General features: G+C 40.8%; 1 protein-coding gene across 3 annotated transcripts in view; it reads left to right on the plus strand.

The window, feature by feature from the left end:
- The window catches only part of lman1 (lectin, mannose-binding, 1), a 33,806-nt gene extending 11,664 nt beyond the window's left edge, over positions 1-22,142 (plus strand). For 2 of the 3 annotated variants that reach the window (XM_041885358.2, XM_041885360.2), the window contains exons 9-13: positions 3,175-3,368; positions 3,563-3,633; positions 20,694-20,853; positions 21,101-21,228; positions 21,591-22,142. In XM_041885358.2, the coding sequence (XP_041741292.2) occupies positions 3,175-3,368; positions 3,563-3,633; positions 20,694-20,853; positions 21,101-21,228; positions 21,591-21,627 (590 nt within the window). In that variant the 3' untranslated portion in view covers positions 21,628-22,142. The remainder of the gene's footprint in view (positions 1-3,174; positions 3,369-3,562; positions 3,634-20,693; positions 20,854-21,100; positions 21,229-21,590) is intronic. The other variant, XM_041885359.2, reaches the window with a different exon arrangement.

A 22,142-nucleotide genomic window follows, 5' to 3' on the forward strand; every position in this document is an offset into this window, starting at 1 on the left:
CAGACGGGCCTGGACATGTACTGGCTTAAGCAGGGGGACACGTCTTGCACTGCAGGATTTGAGTCCCTGGCGGCGTAGTGTGTTACTAATGGTAGGCTTTGTTACTTTGGTCCCAGCTCTCTGCAGGTCATTCACTAGGTCCCCCCGTGTGGTTCTGGGATTTTTGCTCACTGTTCTTGTGATTTATTTTGACCCCACGGGGTGAGATCTTGCGTGGAGCCCCAGATCGAGGGAGATTATCAGTGGTCTTGTATGTCTTCCATTTCCTAATAATTGCTCCCACAGTTGATTTCTTCAAACCAAGCTGCTTACCTATTGCAGATTCAGTCTTCCCAGCCTGGTGCAGGTCTACAATTTTGTTTCTGGTGTCCTTTGACAGCTCTTTGGTCTTGGCCATAGTGGAGTTTGGAGTGTGACTGTTTGAGGTTGTGGACAGGTGTCTTTATACTGATAACAAGTTCAAACAGGTGCTATTAATACAGGTAACGAGTGGAGGGACAGAGGAGCCTATTAAAGAAGTTACAGGTCTGTGAGAGCCAGAAATCTTGCTTGTTTGTAGGTGACCAAATACTTATCTTCCACCATAATTTGCAAATAAATTCATTAAAAAATCCTACAATGTGATTTTCTGGAATTTTTTTTCTCAATTTGTCTGTCATAGTTGACGTGTACCTATGATGAAGATTACAGGCCTCTCTCATATTTTTAAGTCGGAGAACTTGCACAATTGGTGGCTGACTAAATACTTTTTTCCCTCACTGTACAGTGAGGGAAAAAAGTATTTGATCCCCTGCTGATTTTGTACGTTTGCCCACTGACAAAGAAATGATCAGTTTATCATTTTAATGGTAGGTTTATATGAACAGTGAGAGACAGAATAACAACAAATAAATCCAGAAAAACGCATGTCAAAAATGTTATAAATTGATTTGCATTTTAATGAGGGAAATAAGTATTTGACCCCTCTGCATAACATGACTTAGTACTTGGTGGCAAAATCCTTGTTGGCAATCAGAGGTCAGACGTTTCTTGTAGTTGGCCACCAGGTTTGCACACATCTCAGGAAGGATTTTTGTCCCACTCCTCTTTGCAGAACTTCTCCAAGTCATTAAGGTTTCGAGGCTGACGTTTGTCAACTCGAACCTTCAGCTCCCTCCACAGATTTTCTATGGGATTAAGGTCTGGAGACTGGCTAGGCCACTCCAGGACCTTTAATGTGCTTCTTCTTGAGCCATTCCTTTGTTGCCTTGGCCGTGTGTTTTGGGTCATTGTCATGCTGGAATACCCATCCACGACCCATTTTCAATGCCCTGGCTGAGGGAAGGAGGTTCTCACCCAAGATTTGACGGTACATGGCCCTGTCCATCGTCCCTTTGATGCTGTGAAGTTGTCCTGTCCCCTTAGCAGAAAAACACCACCAAAGCTTAATGTTTCCACCTCCATGTTTGACGGTGGGGATGGTGTTCTTGGGGTCATAGGCAGCATTCCTCCTCCTCCAAACACGGCGAGTTGAGTTGATGCCAAAGAGCTCTATTTTGGTCTCATCTGCCCACAACACTTTCACCCAGTTCTCCTCTGAATCATTCAGATGTTCATTGGCAAACTTCAGACGGGCCTGTATATGTGCTTTCTTGAGCAGGGGGACCTTGCGGGCGCTGCAGGATTTCAGTCCTTCACGGCGTAGTGTGTTACTAATTGTTTTCTTGGTGACTATGGTCCCAGCTGCCTTGAGATCATTGACAAGATCCTCCCGTGTAGTTCTGGGCTGATTCCTCAGCGTTCTCATGATCATTGCAACTCCACAAGGTGAGATATTGCATGGAGCCCCAGGCCGAGTGAGATTGACAGTTATTTTGTGTTTCTTCCATTTGCGAATAATCGCACCAACTGTTGTCACCTTCTCACCAAGCTGCTTGGCGATGGTCTTGTAGCCCATTCCAGCCTTGTGTAGGTCTACAATCTTGTCCCTGACATCCTTGGAGAGCTCTTTGGTCTTGGCCATGGTGGAGAGTTTGGAATCTGATTGATTGATTGCTTCTGTGGACAGGTGTCTTTTATACAGGTAACAAGCTGAGATTAGGAGCACTCCTTTAAGAGTGTGCTCCTAATCTCAGCTCATCCTGTATAAAAGACACCTGGGAGCCAGAAATCTTTCTGATTGAGAGGGGGTCAAAAACGTATTTCCCTCATTAAAATGCAAATCAATTTATAACATTTTTGACATGCATTTTTCTGGATTTTTTGTTGTTGTTATTCTGTCTCTCACTGTTCAAATAAACCTACCATTAAAATTATAGACGGATCATTTCTTTGTCAGTGGGCAAACGTACAAAATCAGCAGGGGATCAAATACTTTTTTCCCTCACTGTATATATCAACAGTAAATTGAGACCCCCACTGAGATCTCTCTCTGTCTCTGTCTCGTTGAGAGTTAGAATACACAAGGTACAATTTCAACATGTGGTTGTTCATCAGCAGTCACTCAATTAGCCCATGTCAGCAATTTTTTTTTTGAATGGTAAGTTAGTCTAGCGGCCAGCTATCTAAACTTGTAGTAATCATAGTCGAATTGCCGACCGGGGTGGGGCCCATTTGATCATCAGTTATCATATTAAAAACTGCAAACATTTAACTCCATCCTATAGGAAAATGTGTATTATTGCAGGAAATTAGCTGTAAAACTGCTAATTTTTCTCTACGCCCCATGGCAAAATAGGTAGAATTGCAGGAAATGAACTTTAAAACACTTTTATTTATTTTGCTGTCACGAGGGTGGCCGCTAAAATGTTTTGCTCGCAAGGGGGGATGAATGGATGGATGTGTCCATCTGCTAATACTAGATGTTGACGATAGATGCTAGGCTGCCCGGATGTTAATACTAGATGCTAACGATAGATGCTAGGCTGCCCAGATGTTAATACTAGATGCTAACGATAGATGCTTGGCTGCCCAGATGTTAATACTAGATGCTAACGATAGATGCTAGGCTGCCCAGATGTTAAAACTAGATGCTAACGATAGATGCTAGGCTGCCCAGATGTTAATACTAGATGCTAACAATAGATGCTAGGCTGCCCAGATGCTAATACTAGATGCAAACGATAGATGCTAGGCTGCCCAGATGCTAATACTAGATGCTAATGAGACCTTCTGTCTGATTTGTGTCCTGTGTAGTTGAGGACATGTATGAGAGTGTGAACGACATGGAGATCCGCCAAGTGTTTGAGGGCCAGAACCGGATCCATCTGGAGATCAAGCAGCTTCACCGTCAGCTGGCCATGATCCTGGACGAACAGCGCCGCTACGTTTCCGTGGTTACCGATGAGATCTCCAAGCGCCAAGGGGAGTCTGGAGGACAGGTGGGACAGGTAGAAAGTCTAGGAACCCACGAGTGCACATACATACAAACACACACGTACAAGAACACACACACACATTGTTCATATCAATAGAGCCACACACAAATACAGAATTTGATCACTTTACTAAAAAGAATGATAACATGTTTCAATAATTGCCCCTTGGGTGACGAATACGTTTATTGAATTGTTTTATTCTTCAGGCTCCTAGTCAAGAGATGGGTGCAGTGGTTGCAACACAACAGGAGGTACTGAGGAACCTGAACGAGTTGAGGTGGGTACCGTAACAGACATTTGTTGTTTTGTTATTATTCTTTAACTGTATTTGTTTATCACACACAGTACTGTATGTAGAGCTGATATTCCAGACAAACAAGCTATTGTTTCAATCCAGGCCATAAAGAAATCCTTATTAAATCTCATATTTAATCTCACAATACAGTACTCTGCTACCGCAGGTGTCTCAGCCTAGATCTAATAATCTGCAATCTTTAGTCTCTTGCTTTCCCGTCTGAAATCCCCCCCTGGTCTGTAGGATTTACTATGATACCTTAACTACAAGCCCCCCAGACTATGATACCTTAAACCTCCTCCACTACAACCCCCCCTCCCCAAGTGGGATAGACACCTTATCTCCCCAGTAGCTCATCCCTAATCCATATTTATGTTCAGCTTTTGTTTGCTGACTCTCGCTGTGTTTTGTGCATGAAAATATGAGTCTGGGTTGCGGATCTTTAGTTTTATAGAGCGTCAGAGCTGCATTCTAGGGGATTAAATATATATATATATATATATATATATATATATATATATATATATATATATATATATATATATTTTTTTTTTTTTTCTGATAACATCATGACTGTTGGACTGTTTCTAACGTGGACCTTGTCAGTTCTTTGAGGTGATATACCATATAGCCTAACCATTATATATGTCTGTTATTTGAGATAACCATTGTTTCCTAAATATGTCTATATTTTCAAGTTCTGATAGATTTAAAGGGATAGTTGAACCAAATTACAAAATGACATATTGGTTTCCTTACCCTTTAAGCAGTCTATTGACAAGGTTTTGACAGCAATCCATACTTTAGTTTGATTACCTGGCCACTGTTTCCAGATCTTTACTTTTTACGGAAAGTATTCAGACCCCTTGATTTTTTTCCACATTTTGTTACGTTACAGCCTTTTTCTGAAATTGATTAAATTGTTTTTTTTCCTCTTCAGTCTACACACAATGCCCCATAATGACAAAGCAAAAGCAGATTTTTTGATTTTTTAGCGAATTTATTACAAATAAAAAAAATGATATCACATTTACTTAAGTATTCCGACCCTTTACTCAGTACTTTTGTTGAAGAACCTTTGGCAGCGATTACAGCCTTGAGTCTTCTTGGGTATGACGCTACAAACTTGGCACCCCTGTATTTGGGGAGTTTCTCCCATTCTTCTCTGCAGATCCTCTCAAGCTCTGTCAGGTTGGAAGGGCAGCGTCGCTGCACAGCTATTTTCAGGTCTCTCCAGAGATGTTCAATCGGGATCAAGTCCGGGCTCTGGCGGAGCCACTCAAGGACATTCAGAGACTTGTCCCGAAGCCACTCCTGCGTTGTCTTGGCTGTGTGCTTAGGGTCTTGTCCTGTTGGAAGGTGAACCTTCACCCCAGTCTGAGGTCCTGAGTGCTCTGGAGCAGGTTTTCATCAAGGATCTCTCTGTACTTTGCTCCGTTCAAAACATCCCCACAGCATGATCCTGCCACCACCATGCTTCACCGAAGGGATGGTGCCAGGTTTCCTCCAGACGTGACTCTTGGCATTCAGGCCAAAGTGTTCAATCTTGGTTTCATCAGACCAGAGAATCTTGTTTCTCACGGTCTGAGAGTCCTTTAGGTGCCTTTTGACAAACTCCAAGTGGGCCTTTTGCTGAGGAGTGGCTTCCATCTGGCCACTCTACCATAAAGGCCTGATTGGAGGAGTGCTGCAGAGATGCTTGTCCTTCTGGAAGGTTCTCCCTACTCCACAGAGGAACTCCAGAGCTCTGTCAGAGTGACCATCGGGTTCTTGGTCACCTCCCTGACCAAGGCTCTTCTCTCCTGATAGCTCAGTTTGGCAGGGCAGCCAGCTCTAGGAAGAGTCTTGGTGGTTCCAAACTTCTTCCATTTAAGAATGATGGAGGCCACTGTGTTCTTGGGGACCTTCAATGCTACAGAAATTGTTTGGTACCCTTCCCCAGATCTGTGCCTCGACACAATCCTGTCTCGGAGCTCTACGGACAATTCCTTCGACCTCATGGCTTGGTTTTTTCTCTGACATGCACTGTCAACTGTGAGAACTAATTTAGACAGGTGTGTGTGCCTTTCCAAATCATGTCCAATCAATTGAATTTACCACAGGTGGACTCCAATCAAGTTGTAGAAACATCTCAAGGATGATCAATGGAAACAGGATGCAGCTGAGCTCAATTTCGAGTCTCATAGCGAAGGGTCTGAATACTTATATAAATGTGTTATTTTTAATAAATTTCTAAAAACCTGTTTTCGCTTTTGTCGTTATGGGGTATTGTGTGTAGAATGATGAGAGGGGGGAGACAATTAAATCATTTTTAGAATAAGGGCTGTAACGTAATAAAATGTGGAAAAAGTCAAGGGGTCTGAATACTTTCTGAATGCACTGGTAAAGTAAATGGAATACATGTAAATGTCCCTATTCTTTAACTACCTGTCATCTGTCAGCATCCCAGGCTTTTCATATCATTTTAGGATAATACAGATTAAGACTATGTTAGTCTTTTGTTTGAGGCTGGCGATACAAATAAAGGTTTGATTGTGGTACTTAATCCTGATGAAAGATGAGAATCTCCGTTCTTTGTCGAAAACATTAGTTACATCAATTTTTTTCTTGTCCGTTGACGATTAACAATAACATATTTGTGCTTAAGTATTATGTTGTCCTAAGGTGCTTTGGAGAAAAGGTGTAGACAGACAGATCCGATCACACAAACAAAATATTCAACAATAATGGCGAGACAAAGCCATATTCCAAGAAAATTAGAAAAGAATGATCACACTTTATTTTGGATAGTCCAGATTTTACGTCAGTAGATGCTCTACAGATATTTTGTTGATGGTATGACCATCTGTTGATAAGCAACTGCTTGCTAAGGTTAGGGTTAAGTTTAGGATAAGGGTTAAGGTTACTGATAGTGTATAGATGGTCCATCTCTAGATGCTCTATAGACTATTCAAATAAAGTCTTACCAAAATAATAATTTGATATGATCAAATTCAGATAACATTTGTTTACTCAATTGTCAATTTTTTATTATTATTATTTTTTATTATGTTGCAGTAAACTTAGTGATTATATTCATCAAGGCTAACTAGTGTTAATTATTATTATTATTATTATTGGACTAGTTTTTCATAACTGTAGAATTATATAGTTGTAAAAGTATATACTGTGCCTTCAGAAAGTATTCACACCCCTTAACCTTTTCCACATTACATTTTGTCATGACTGCCAAAATATAGTCTATTTCAGAAGAAAATAATAGCATACTCTGAGTTGTCCTTATGTTAGGTCCTGATCTGGCCATGCCATATGGCTGTGGGCTACACCAGTTCATTTAGCAGACAAGATGTGCTTAGAATTCCATGGCATTATTTTTATATGATTTTATAGTATGAAGAATACAATTGAATGTAGCTGAATAAAATAAAGGATATTTTCTTCAAACGATTTGAGGGAGTGCGCACATGTGGCTATTCTGTGAGTGGTTAACAAAGAAACAGGTCCTCTTATATGCTTAATTTAGAGTTATTTATGCAACTTGAGTTATGATACAAACATGGATTTTTTATACATTCTAAGGCTGCATGATGCGACTGATGGTATGCGCAGGCTGCACTAGCAGAAGCACTAGCCTATGTCAATCTACTATCCCCGATAGTACAAAAATTGACCTATTCTGTGCGAGAAAGAAATATTCCATAGTCTGGGACAGTTGTGTTTTGCGATAGATCCCAAATTAATAAGAAATTAGAATGAAAAATGTATGTACTCACTAACTGTAAGTCTCTCTGGATAAGAGCGTCTGCTAAATGACTAAAAAAATAAAAAATAAATAAAACCTTTTAAAAGCAATGAGGCTGACACAACAGATCAGAAGGTTTAGCATAAAATGTTGATAAACTATTAGGCTATTTCTTCACATATGCGCAGCAATGCGCACACGGCAAATGTTCCAAAATGCAATCAGTTAGCGGGAAAACACCATTCTCAAAAGTGACCGCAAATGCGATTATGCATGTAATGCTTTTATTGTAAAGGTGCATTTGTATGGTGAAAAATGATCTTCCCCAAACGTGAAACTCACCCGCTGCGTATGTATGCCAGTTAGTGCTCTACACCCGTTGTAAAGCTGAATAATGTGCTTCATTTTAAGAAGTTGTTTGGCCACTGTGATACAAACCTTATCAAAACATATAGGCCTATGGGCTAGGCTACATGAGTTGTACGACTATGATTAGAAAAAGTCATAAAAAAGGCCTGTGCTGTTTCTTGTCTTACTGCACACAAGCTGGACATCATTCAAGTGATAATATATCATTCACAAGTGATAGGCTAATATTGTCACCCATCAGACTATTCTTGATTTAAACTTGTCTTTACATATATTAAATAATATGTGTGACATTTTGTTTTGATTTTAGAATGGACCGTTATCATGCACCTGTCTCGAAACAGGGGCAGGGGGAAAATACATGTGTCATCTATGCGCTTCAATAGCGAATGGAGGACGCTTTTCCCGTGGTTCATTTTCATGCCAGCCAGGCAAGCTATACTCCTGTTGTAAGAAGCAATGTGCTTAATATTAGGAAAGTTAAGAAATAAATATAGTAGGCCTAGCCTATAGAAAGCTGATGGGATCCTCCTCTTTTTAATAGAGGCCACCAAAACTCTATTTTCTCTCGCAATTGCATAGCCTAAAGTAATGTGCACTGGATGAGCTCATGGGCTCTCATGAAGTGTTTGATTAGATTTCCAATTACGTTTGCATTGATGTCAGAGTGATTAGTGGGACAATAGAGTGCTGAGTACAAGGCAGTTAGCAAGTTTGGTAGGCAACTAATGACCATCGGCAGCATCAGAGCTTGGAGAAGCCTAATTACCGTGACTAAACGGTCACTGGAATTTGACTGCCGTCATGACTTGTGACTACCGGTGTGGCGGTAAAACGTTCACCGTAATATGTTAATAGTTACAGCATGAATTTTGTCACTGGCCAGCACACAATACCCCATAATGTCAAAGTGGAATTCTGTTTTTAGAAATGTTAATAACAAATGAAAAGCTGAAATGTCTTGAGTCAAGTATTCAACCCCGTTTGTTATGGCAAGCCTAAATAAGTTCAGTAGTAAAAATTTGCTTAAGTCATAATAACTTGCATGGCCTCACTCTGTGTGCAATAATAGTGTTTAATGTGGTTTTTTGTAATGACTACCTCATCTCTGTACCCCACACATACAATTATCTGTAAGGTCCCTAAGTCGAGCAGTGAATTTCAAACACCGATTCAACCACAAAGACCAGGGAGGTTTTCCAATGCCTCGCAAAAAGGGCACCTATTGGTAGATGGTAAAAAAAATAAACAGACATTGAATATCCCTTTTGAGCATGGTGAAGTTATTTATTGGACTTTGGATGGTGTATCAATAGACCCAGTCACTACAAAGATACAGGCGTCCTTCCTAACTCTGTTGACAGAGCGGAAGGAAACCGCTCAGGGATTTCACCATGAGGCCAATGGTGACTTTAAAACAGTAAGAATGTAATGGTTATGATATGAGAACTGAGGATGGATCAACAACATTGTAGTAACTCCACAATACTAACCTAAAGGACAGTGACAAGGAAGCTTTTACAGAATACAAATATTCCAAAACATGCATGTTTGCAATAAGGCACTAAAGTAAAACGGCAAAACATTTGGCAAGAAATTAACTTTATGTCCTGAATACAAAGCGTTATGTTTAGGGCAAGATTTGTGAGAATTAAAAATATATATATAATCCATTTTGAATTCCGGCTGTGTAACACCAGCAAAATGTGGAATAAGTCAAAGGGTATGAATACTTTTTGAAAGCACTAAGTTGTAATGGCGATGTACTGTGTTTCTTTATTATTCAAATGTACAGTTGAAGTCGGAAGTTTAACTACACCTTAGCCAAATACATTTCAACTTAGTTTTTCACAATTCCTGACATTTAATCCTAGTAAAACACACCTGTCTTAGGTCAGTTAGGATCACCACTTTATTTTATGAATGTGAAATGTCCAAATTATAGTAGAGAATTATTTATTTCATCACATTCCCAGTGGGTCAGAATTTTACATACACTCAATTAGTATTTGGTAACATTGCCTTTAAATTGTTTAACTTGGGTCAAACGTTTCGGGTAGCCTTCCACAAGCTTCCCACAATAAGTTAGGTGAATTTTGGCCCATTCCTCCTGACATAGCTGGTGTAACTGAGTCAGGTTTGTAGGCCTCCTTGCTCGCACACGCTTTTTCAGTTCTGCCCACACATTTTCTATAGGATTGAGGTCAGGGCTTTGTGATGGCCACTCCAATACCTTGACTGTTGTCCTTAAGCCATTTTGCCACAACTTTGGAAGTATGCTTGGGGTCATTGTCCATTTGGAAGACCCATTTGCGACCAAGCTTGAACTTCCTGACTGATGTCTTGAGATGTTGCTTCAATATATCCACATAATTTTCCTTCCTCATGATGCCAACTATTTTGTGAAGTGCACCAGTCCCTCCTGTAGCAAAGCACCCCCACAGCATTTATGCTGACACCCCCGTGCTTCACGGTTGGGATGGTGCTCTTCGGCTTGCAAGCTCCCCCTTTTTCCTCCAAACATAACGATGGTCATTATGGCCAAACAGTTCTATTTTTGTTTCATCAGACCAGAGGACATTTCTCCAAAAAGTACGATCTTTGTCCCCATGTGCAGTTGCAAACCGTAGTCTGGCTTTTTTATGGCGGTTTTGGAGCAGTGGCTACTTCCTTGCTGAACGGCCTTTCAGGTTATGTCGATATAGGACTCGTTTTACTGTGGATATAGATACTTTTGTACCTGTTTCCTCCAGCATCTTCACAAGGTCCTTTGCTGTTGTTCTGGGATTGATTTGCACTTTTCGCACCAAAGTACATTAATCTCTAGGAGACAGAACGCGTCTCCTTCCTGAGTGGTATGACGGCTGCGTGGTCCCATGGTGTTTATACTTGCGTACTATTGTTTGTAGAGATGAACATGGTACCTTCAGGCGTTTGGAAATTGCTCCCAAGGATGTACCAGACTTGTGGAGGTCTACAATATTTTTTCTGAGGTCTTGGCTGATTTCTTTTGATTTTCCCATGATGTCAAGCAAAGAGGCACTGAGTTTGAAGGTAGGCCTTGAAATACTTCCACAGGTACACCTCCAATTGACTCAAATGATGTCAATTAGCCTATCAGAAGCTTCTAAAGCCATGACCACATTTTCTGGAATTTTCCAAGCTGTTTAAAGGCACAGTCAACATAGTGTATGTAAACTTTTGACCCACTGGAATTGTGATACAGTGAATTATACGTGAAATAATCTGTCTGTAAACAATTGTTGGAAAAAATACTTGTGTCATGCACAAAGTAAATGTCCTAACCGACTTGCCAATACTATAATTTGTTTATTTTACTGCTGCTCTTTAATTAATTATTTGTTATTTGTATTTTTTACGTATCTGTTTTTTACTTAACACTTATATATTTTTTAAACTGCTTTGTTGGTTAAGGGCTTGAGTCAAGTATTTCACTGTAAGGTCTACACCTGTTGTATTCGGCAGATGTGGCAAATCAAATATTATTTTATTTGCTACTTTTTACTTGTGGATGGCAACTTCAGGTTTTCAGGAACACATTGAAAAGTAACTTGACACTGTGTTAATCAGTCGGCGCACATTTGGATTCTAATGACAAGAATAAAATGTAATTGACTGAGGAGGGAGCGTACTGAATTAATGTATATGTTAAGGGCTAGAATTAACTCTGGATCTTCTAACAGTGACGTGTCTGTCTGGTGTGTTATAAATTAGCAGCGTGGCAGTTTCCCCAAAGTTCCCAAAGTATGGTGCATCTGACTGGCTTTAATAGCAGCCAAGGAGGTTTGCTAGCTTATTTGTGCTCTGATTACACGCAAGTGTCCAGGTAAGCAGTTTATCAAATAAAACCGTTTATTTAGCAAAATATACAGAGCTAGCTTCCTTTTGCTTCTCAGCCAACTGGTTTTTAGCTAGCTAGCTACAGCTGCTAGCCTTCTGCTAGCTAGCTGCTACTGTTGCACAGCAACCGAGTTGCTCGACTGGTTTAGAACTCTGAGATTCGGCTGAAAAGATGTTAGCATTGTCAGAAATGCTACAGAAAAGGTAGCACGTCGTTGGTTTTCATTGGGCAGAAATGTGCATGTGAGAGCGGTAAATTGTGAATTTTAATAATAAACTTTTATAACTGTAGCTTTGTTATAATATGAATTTGAGCTAGGTTTGGGCAAAACAATTTTCTGACGACCCTAGTGCTAACAACCCCTGTCAAAAATCCGATATAGGGATTCTCTGTTATGGCCGGATGGATTATGGCGAGAGGTGGGGAGTGTGTTGTGTACCGCCAAGTTGATTTGCGAATTTCCGTCGACGTTGGTTTAAATATGATGGTAGGGAGATTTAAATTTAACATTGAGCTTCAACCAATGCATACTATAGCATACAATGCATACCAACCGCTGCAACATTAATACATACTATATTTAAACACAGTACAGACAAACTGTACATCTGGCTCTATTATGCAGTAACGTGATTGGTCTGTATGGGATTATAATCTAGTAGATGATGCCCTCGTTAAGGTCTTGACCCCTCTATAGAGACGTGAATTATGATTTATGATTGACCTCGTCTGACTGTTAGTCTCTGGTAAATTATGTTCTCTGATCTGAGAAGGGCTTTCTCATAAATGGGTCACTTGGACAAGATAAAGATTAGACTCACAGTTTAATAAATGTTCACTTACTTTCTCGAGGGAGATTTGCCTGCTTCTTAATTTTGAGAAACAAATTTAATTTTGTTTATACAAACATCTTTGACTTAAACTGTCCGGCCAACCCTCAGCTGTGTGCTCTGTGACACGTGGCCCTGGGCTTTCTGCAAGAAAAGGACACCATCTTAGCACCATTTGTCCTTGGAGGATTAGACATCAGTCTTTAAATACATCCTTCATACACAGATACAAAACATGGGATCCTTCTGATTGCTTTCTTGATGTCGCAGTTCCCTCTAGAGCTGCATGCTTACAGCCTTCCAATTTGCTTTCATTTGTCAGAAGTGTTTTTAGCTTGTAATCATCTTAAATCTTAAGACAATATTAATGGGAAAAGACGTACCCCTCCTGTTAGTAATAATACGTTATGAGAAAATGTAATTTAATCAGAAACGTGATCTTGTTCTCTTTATTAAAAAAGTCAACTGAGTCTTATTCTGCTCTTTTGATACACGCCACTAACTCCTGCGTATTGCAAATTTTCTCAATATGGGCACTTTTGATTGCACATTTACAGATGCCACAATGTAATTAAAAAACATTCTTGTTTCAATAGACAATACCATGTATTATACTGGTTTAGGTTAACCCCTAACTAGCAAACAATTTAAAAAAGAAAGGAGTATTGTAAACGGACAAATCCATCACAACCCATTTAGTGCATTCGGAACGTATTCAGACCACTTGACTTTTTCCACATTGTTACGTTACAGCCTTATTCTATTTTTTATTTTTATTTTTTTACAATCCCTCATCAATCTACACACAATAGCCCATAGTGACAAAGCAATTACAGGTGTTTAGAAATTTTAGCAAATTTATTGAAAATAGAAAACTGAAATATTACATTTACATAAGTATTCAGACCCTATACTCAGTACTTTGTTTAAGCACCTTTGGCAGCAATTACAGCCTCAAGTCTTCTTCGGTATGATGCTACAAGCTTGGCACTCCTGTATTTGGGGAGTTTCTCCCATTCTTCTCTGCAGATCCTCTCAAGCTCTGTCAGGTTGGGAGGGGAGCGTCGCTGCACAGCTATTTTTAGGTCTCTCCAGAGGGTTCAAGTCCGGGCTCTGGCTGGGCCACTCAAGGACATTCAGAGACTTTTCCCAAAGCACTCCTGCGTTGTCTTGGCTGTGTGCTTAGGGTCGTTGTCTTGTTGGAAGGTGAACTTTCGCACCAGTCTGAGGTCCTGAGCACACTATAGCAGCTTTTCATCAAGGATCTCTCTGTACTTTGCTCCGTTAATCTTTCTCTCAATCCTGACCAGTCTCCCGGTCCCTGACGCAGAAAAACATCCCCACAGCATGATGCTGCCACCACCATGCTTCACCGTAGGGATGGTATTGGCCAGGTGATGAGTGGTGCCTGGTTTCCTCCAGACGTGATGCTTTGCATTCAGACCAAAGAGTTCAATCTTGATTTCATCAGACCAGAGAATCTTGTTTCTCATGGTCTGAGAGTCTTTAGGTGCCTTTTGGCAAACTCCAAGCGGGCTGTCATGCCTTTTACTGAGGAGTGGCTTCCGTCTAACCACTCTACCATAAAGGCCTGATTGGTGGAGTGCTGCAAAGATGGTTGTCCTTCTGGAAGGTTCTCCCATCTCCACAGAGGAACTCTAGAGCTCTGTCAGAGTGACCATCGGGTTCTTGGTCACCTCCCTGACCAAGGCCCTTCTCCCCCTTACTGGTTGGTAGGTGATCAAATACTTATGTCATGCAATAAAATGCAAATGTATTACTTAAAAATCTTTTTATTTTCCAATGATGTCAAGCAACGAGGCACTGAGTTTGAAGGTAGGCCTTGAAATACATCCACAGGTGCACCTCCAATTCACTCAAATGATGTCAATTAGCCTATCAGAAGCTTCTAAAGCCATGACATCATTTTCTGGAGTTTTCCAAGCTGTTTAAAGGCACAGTCAACTTAGTGTATGTAAACTTCTGACCCACTGGAATTGTGATACAGTGAATTATAAGTGAAATAATCTGTCTGTAAACAATTCTTGGAAAGATTACTTGTGTCATGCACAAAGTAGATGTCTTAACAGACTTGTCAAAACTATAGTTTGTTAACAAAAAATGTGTGGAGTGGTTGAAAAACGAGTTTTAATGACTCCAACCTAAGTGTATGTAAACTTCCGACTTCAACTGTATATACACATCCTTCCCTAATTGGACTAAACTAGTGAACAACAATGCTTAGGCCTCTACTTCCAGCTTGTACATACTATATATATTTTATAGACACAGTCAATTTGACAATAATTCTATTTAGTTTGTTTTGGAGAGAAGAGTTTGTGTCAAAGGGCAGTAGGCGGGATTCAGACCCAAACCGACACCATAGACGGCGGCTCAGGCCACTAGGCCACCATCACAACACATTTGAGAGATTCCCAATCCTAAATTTGCCCTGGGCTAAGGTCAATACTTTTGGTATTATTTATAAATAGTTTGAAGACATTTTTTTCTGTTTTAAACCTTGGTAGATTGAATATGATATATAACATTTCACTAAGTAAGTCGTTTTTATTAAGATACTGTACATCTGGGTTAAGAACATGGGATTAATTCAGCAATCATGCCGTTTTTTGTTGGATGGTAGATTTTGTTTCTGAAGTTTAAGGATAAATGGCCTTTTGGGAGTAAAAGAGAAGATCCTAAAGAGGATTTAGAGATTGACTTTGGACCTTTCACTGTTACATTACGATTTATATATTGTTCATTACAGTACGTTGGCTGTCATTTCTTAGCTCTGGGGGGGACTTTTGGTGGGGCTTAACGAACCCAAACTGTATGAAACCCGCACTATCATTCACATTGTTTCTGGGTTGCCTTGGGTGTTCTACCGATGTGTGCCGCTGCCTTCAGAGCACGTATGCCTGTGTTGGCGTTGATCAGGTAACTGATTAATAAAGTGTATTTTAAAGGGTGTTCGGCCACCACGAGCTGCCAGAACAGCTTCAATGCGCCTTGGCATAGATTCTACAAGTGGACTTAAACCATGCCAGAAAAATGCGTTTCGGTTGGATTGTTCGAAAATAATAGTTTTTTTTATTTCGGTTTCGATTATTTGGGTTGAATGCTGTAACACAGAATAAAACAATTAATACAAGTCCCATGATGGTAGTGACTGCCCATTACTGCTTATCACCTACTAATCATTTATTCACATTACTTTAATAAAATATTTCAGTTGTTGTGTATATTACATTTGTTTTATTTGATGACTTTATTTCATTCCAAGTCATCATCTCATCTCTATAGAGCTGCTGCCTATGCTGTCTGACTAAATCACTATTTTAGTAGTTCTTCAATGTAAATAAGGCCTACATGTTTTATGACTGCTGAATACCAACTGTCAATCACTTAGATCATGTATTTTCAGGTAGAGATACCTGGTGAAGCGACAGCTGCTCTCTCTCTCCACTCACGATTGGATTCTTCTGCCTCTTCTGTATAAGGCGTAAACACTGACCACCGGACAAGTAGATGCGCAATGGATTATGGTCATTGTAGTTAATTACCACGTTTTATGCGCTAAACTATGTAGGATATTGGCCTGTTGGAAACTACAACTCCCTACTACATCGCACAGTTCAGTTTGGATCTGCTTTACCTCTGGAGAAACTGTGCAATGTGCTCATTGAGCTCACAGGGGAAAAACGGAACAAAATGGAATTCAAATAATTGAACCGATGTAGGTCAATTAGTTGTTTAAAAACGGACAAATAACAGAAATGTTGGTTAATCGCTCAGCACTACTGCTAAAAAATAAACAAAGCCCCGGGGCCTATGAATTCTTAATCAAGCCCTGTCCAGGAGTATTGTATACTCAGTAAACTGTCAAATGCATCACAACCCATTTAAGAGATTACAAATCCTAAATTTGCCTTTAAATTTGGCTAAAATGAATGCTTATGGTCTTAGTTATAAGTGGTGTCAATACATTATGTCTATAATGTAACTTTGCTAGATTGCAGATACAGTATATCTGGGTTAATGTGTTTTTAGAGGAGATTAATTTAGCAATCATTATTCATGATATTTTTTGGGGTTGGAGGATAAATTAACTTTTGAAAGCAAAAGAGAATTAAGGATGAATTTGGACTATTCGCTGTAATATTAAGATGATAAATTGTTCATTACAGTATGTTTACAGTCATGACTGTAAGTCGCTTTGGATAAAAGCGTCTGCTAAATGGCTTATTATTATTATTATTATTTCTCATCAAACTTTTGGAGTGGAGGAGCTGTGATCCAGCCATCCTCACAAATTATTTTGTTTTGCTAAGCACACCGTTGACTAGAGGTGGATAGATACTGTATATATAGAGAGCGATAGATAGATACTGTATATAGAGATATATAGACACTGTATATATATTTACGTTTTCGTCATTTAGCAGAAGCTCTTATCCAGAGCGACTTACAGATTGGTGCATTCACCCTATGATAGCCAGTGGGACAACCACTTTACAATATATATATATATATATATATATATATATACACACACACAGTGGGGAAAAAAAGTATTTAGTCAGCCACCAATTGTGCAAGTTCTCCCACTTAAAAAGATGAGAGAGGCCTGTAATTTTCATCATAGGTACACGTCAACTATGACAGACAAATTGAGAAAAAAAAATCCAGAAAATCACATTGTAGGATTTTTAATGAATTTATTTGCAAATTATGGTGGAAAATAAGTATTTGGTCACCTACAAACAAGCAAGATTTCTGGCTCTCACAGACCTGTAACTTCTTCTTTAAGAGGCTCCTCTGTCCTCCACTCGTTACCTGTATTAATGGCACCTGTTTGAACTTGTTATCAGTATAAAAGACACCTGTCCACAACCTCAAACAGTCACACTCCAAACTCCACTATGGCCAAGACCAAAGAGCTGTCAAAGGACACCAGAAACAACATTGTAGACCTGCACCAGGCTGGGAAGACTGAATCTGCAATAGGTAAGCAGCTTGGTTTGAAGAAATCAACTGTGGGAGCAATTATTAGGAAATGGAAGACATACAAGACCACTGATAATCTCCCTCGATCTGGGGCTCCACGCAAGATCTCACCCCGTGGGGTCAAAATGATCACAAGAACGGTGAGCAAAAATCCCAGAACCACACGGGGGGACCTAGTGAATGACCTGCAGAGAGCTGGGACCAAAGTAACAAAGCCTACCATCAGTAACACACTACGCCGCCAGGGACTCAAATCCTGCAGTGCAAGACGTGTCCCCCTGCTTAAGCCAGTACATGTCCAGGCCCATCTGAAGTTTGCTAGAGTGCATTTGGATGATCCAGAAGAGGATTGGGAGAATGTCATATGGTCAGATGAAACCAAAATATAACTTTTTGGTAAAAACTAAACTCGTCGTGTTTGGAGGACAAAGAATGCTGAGTTGCATCCAAAGAACACCATACCTACTGTGAAGCATGGGGGTGGAAACATCATGCTTTGGGGCTGTTTTTTCTGCAAAGGGACCAGGACGACTGATCCGTGTAAAGGAAAGAATGAATGGGGCCATGTATCGTGAGATTGAGTGAAAACCTCCTTCCATCAGCAAGGGCATTGAAGATGAAACGTGGCTGGGTCTTTCAGCATGACAATGATCCCAAGCACACCGCCCGGGCAACGAAGGAGTGGCTTCGTAAGAAGCATTTCAAGGTCCTGGAGTGGCCTAGCCAGTCTCCAGATCTCAACCCCATAGAAAATCTTTGGAGGGGAGTTGAAAGTCCGTGTTGCCCAGCGACAGCCCCAAAACATCACTGCTCTAGAGGAGATCTGCATGGAGGAATGGGCCAAAATACCAGCAACAGTGTGTGAAAACCTTGTGAAGACTTACAGAAACGTTTGACCTGTGTCATTGCCAACAAAGGGTATATAACAAAGTATTGAGAAACTTTTGTTATTGACCAAATACATATTTTCCACCATAATTTGCAAATAAATTCATAAAAAATCCTACAATGTGATTTTCTGGAATTTTTTTCCTCATTTTGACTGTCATAGTTGACGTGTACCTATGATGAAAATTACAGGCCTCTCTCATCTTTTTAAGTGGGAGAACCTGCACAATTGGTGGCTGACTAAATACTTTTTTCCCCCACTGTGTATATATATATCTTTTTTTGGAGGGGGGTGGGGTAGGGGGAGGGTTGAAGGATTACTTTTATCCTATCCCAGGTATTCCTTAAAGAGGTGGGGTTTCAAGTGTCTCCGGAAGGTGGTGAGTGACTCCGCTGTCCTGGCGTCGTGAGGGAGCTTGTTCCACCATTGGGGTGCCAGAGCAGCGAACAGTTTTGACTGGGCTGAGCGGGAACTGTGCTTCCGCAGAGGTAGGGGGGCCAGCAGGCCAGAGGTGGATGAACGCAATGCCCTCGTTTGGGTGTAGGGACTGATCAGAGCCTGAAGGTACGGAGGTGCCGTTCCCCTCACTGCTCCGTAGGCAAGCACCATGGTCTTGTAGCAGATGCGGGCTTCAACTGGAAGCCAGTGGAGTGTGCGGAGGAGCGGGGTGACGTGAGAGAACTTGGGAAGGTTGAACACCAGACGGGCTGCAGCGTTCTGGATGAGTTGTAGGGGTTTAATGGCACAGGCAGGGAGCCCAGCCAACAGCGAGTTGCAGTAACCCAGACGGGAGATGACAAGTGCCTGGATTTGGACCTGTGCCACTTCCTGTGTAAGGTAGGGTCGTACTCTGCGACTGTTGTAGAGCATGAACCTACAGGATCGGGTCACCACTTTGATGTTAGCGGAGAACGACAGAGTGTTGTCCAGGGTCACGCCAAGGTTCTTTGCACTCTGGGAGGAGGACACAACGGAGTTGTCAACAATGATGGCGAGATCATGGAGCGGGCAGTCCTTCCCCGGGAGGAAGAGCAGCTCTGTCTTGCCGAGGTTCAGCTTGAGGTGGTGATCCGTCATCCACACTGATATGTCTGCCAGACATGCAGAGATGCGATTCGCCACCTGGTTATCAGAAGGTGGCCACGCCACCTGGTAGGAGCGACCTGTGAGGTAGGACGCAATCCAAGAGTGAGCCGCGCCGGAGATGCCCATCTCGGAGAGGGTGGAGAGAAGGATCTGATTGTTCACAGTATCAAAGGCAGAGATATAGATAGATAGATAGATATAGACTAATATACGATTTGGATAATAAACAAAGTATACGGTTTGGATAACATAAAATATATAATATAACGTATGCATCATGTAAGGGACACATGCATTGTGTGTAGTATATCGGCCTGTGTGTTGTGGTCACGTATGCTTGCCCACCCTCTCTGTCTCATCTCCCTCTTAATTGGGATAAGTGTTCTGGGCGTTGTTCCCAGAGGACTGTCCAGTAGCTTTACCACATGGATAAACCTGTCTGACTGTCTGGGTCACACATTCACATCATCTAGAAGGCGGAGACCGTACAGGTGCATCAAAGCTGGGACCGAGAGATTAAAAAACAGCTTCTATCTCAAGGCCATCAGACTGTTAAACAGTCACCACTAGCTGGCCTCCGCCCAGTTACTCTGCCCTGAACTTTAGTCGCTGTTACTATCCAGCTACCATCCGGTACTCTACCCTGCACCTTAGAGACTTCTGCCCTATGTACATAGTCATTGAACACTTTAATAATGTTTACCTACTGTTTTACCCACTTTATATGTATATACTGTATTCTAGTCAAGACTCATCCTACATAACAGATTATTTTTTCTTCTGGATTATGTGTGTTGTTATTTTTATTGCTAGGCATTGCTGCACTTTTGGAGCTAGCAGCGACAACATCTGCAAATCGGTGTACGCGACCGATAAACTTTGATTTGATTTGACACACTATCATAGGGAAAACATGTCCTCCAACCTTAATTCAATCATCTCCGAAATACCTTAGACTTCAAGTTCACATACCTCATTTAGATTATTTAGGTATACGAAGACATCGAGATATTCAATGAATCCTCTTCATTCTGTATTAGCTGGAATTCATTCCATGTTGTTGCCTACTTCAGATGTTGTTTACCTTGGGCTGGGGTTTTCTTAGCTAACCTTTCTGGTGTGCTGATGTTGAGATGTAGAAAATTGCTAAATCTTTCCAATTTTTCCTACTGTATGTATGTTTCTACTGCGGTGTGGACTGTGGTCAACAGTGACATAGATCTGACTCTTCCATTTGTTTGTTTTTCTCCTCAGAAACTCGTTCTATGAGTCTCTGAAACAGATTGGTGCCAGCCAGCATCAGGGCAACGCAGTAGGCATGGGGACGTATGAGACAGTCCAGCACTTCAACGACATCAAGGAACATCTGCACGTGGTCAAGAGGAACATCGAACACCTCATCACGCGCAATGGGGTTTGTCAATAGCTTATTAGATTGTAAATCTCCAGGGGTTCTCCACACGTCTTTCTCAAGTCTTTTCTTGATTCCTCGATCTTCGCCTCCTTCGCCCACCACATTGGAAGAGAAGATCCAAGGGGTCTCTCCCTCAGACCTTCTCCTCCAATGTGTTTGGAGAAGGAGGTAAAGAGAGAGGACATGAGGAATATAAATATGTACAGTATTTTTTACAGTGTATCTTTGTGTCTTATGCTGCATGTAGAGCCCCAGTGAAAAGCAGGTGGTGATCTGCCCTGACCCTCCTCCAATGCCTTCCTGTTTGGGTACCACACACTTCCTGGTATTTGTGGTCATCCAATCAGTCCTGTTCTTCAGCTACATTATGTACAAGTAAGAGCAAGACGTTTTTATTTATCACATGCACAAGTACAGTGAAATGCTTAATTTGCAAGCCATACAGTGCAGTCTCCAATATCAAAATAGTATAACACTTAAACATACATTTAAAAAATCAAGTGTTGTTTCGTTCATAACTCTCCTTTCTCTCCTCTCCTCTCTCTCCTCTCACTCCTCTCTCTCTCTCCTTTCTCTCCTCTCTCCTCACTCCTCTCTCTCCTCTCTCTCTCCCCTCTCCCCTCTCTCCCCTCTCTCCTCTCTCTCCTCTCTCTCCTCTCTCTCCTCTCTCTCCTCTCTCTCTCTCTCTCTCTCCTCTCTCTCTCCTTTCTCTCATATTATTTCATCTCCCTCTACAGAAGTCAACAAGAAGCAGCAGCAAAGAAATTCTTTTGATGAAACGCTGTCATCGATATCATGACAATATTTAAATGAGGAACTGTTCATTTTGCTGGTTATTTTGGTTTATTTTGTTTTTCAAAATTGTAAATTATTGTACTTAAAAATTTGATTTTGTTTGAGAAGTTTCTTTTTTAATTTCTTTGTTTTAATTTGATCTGATATTATGTACAGGGTATGTGAATGAATGCTTGTGTGGGACATTTTGTTAAAAGATTCAAATTATGATGTAATATATTCTATACAGTATTTTGACAAGTCGTTGGGTGACATTTTGATCTTTCGACTAGTTTTTTGATAAGTTCCCACTCCCAGAAAACAAAACAAACACTGTCTACCCATTCACATAGCTTGGGAAAACTGTGGATTTAATAAATGTGCAATTTTGTATGAATTCTGAACTGTGTTGAAGAAAACCCAGAGTGGATGTCTAGTGTGTGTCTTCTTGAAACAAAATCTGGCATTTTATTTTTTTCTTCTCAAGCAATTTACATAAACCAAAAACAAACCAA

This window comes from Coregonus clupeaformis, chromosome 9 (genome assembly GCF_020615455.1).
Source record: "Coregonus clupeaformis isolate EN_2021a chromosome 9, ASM2061545v1, whole genome shotgun sequence".
NCBI classification, from domain to species: domain Eukaryota; kingdom Metazoa; phylum Chordata; class Actinopteri; order Salmoniformes; family Salmonidae; genus Coregonus; species Coregonus clupeaformis.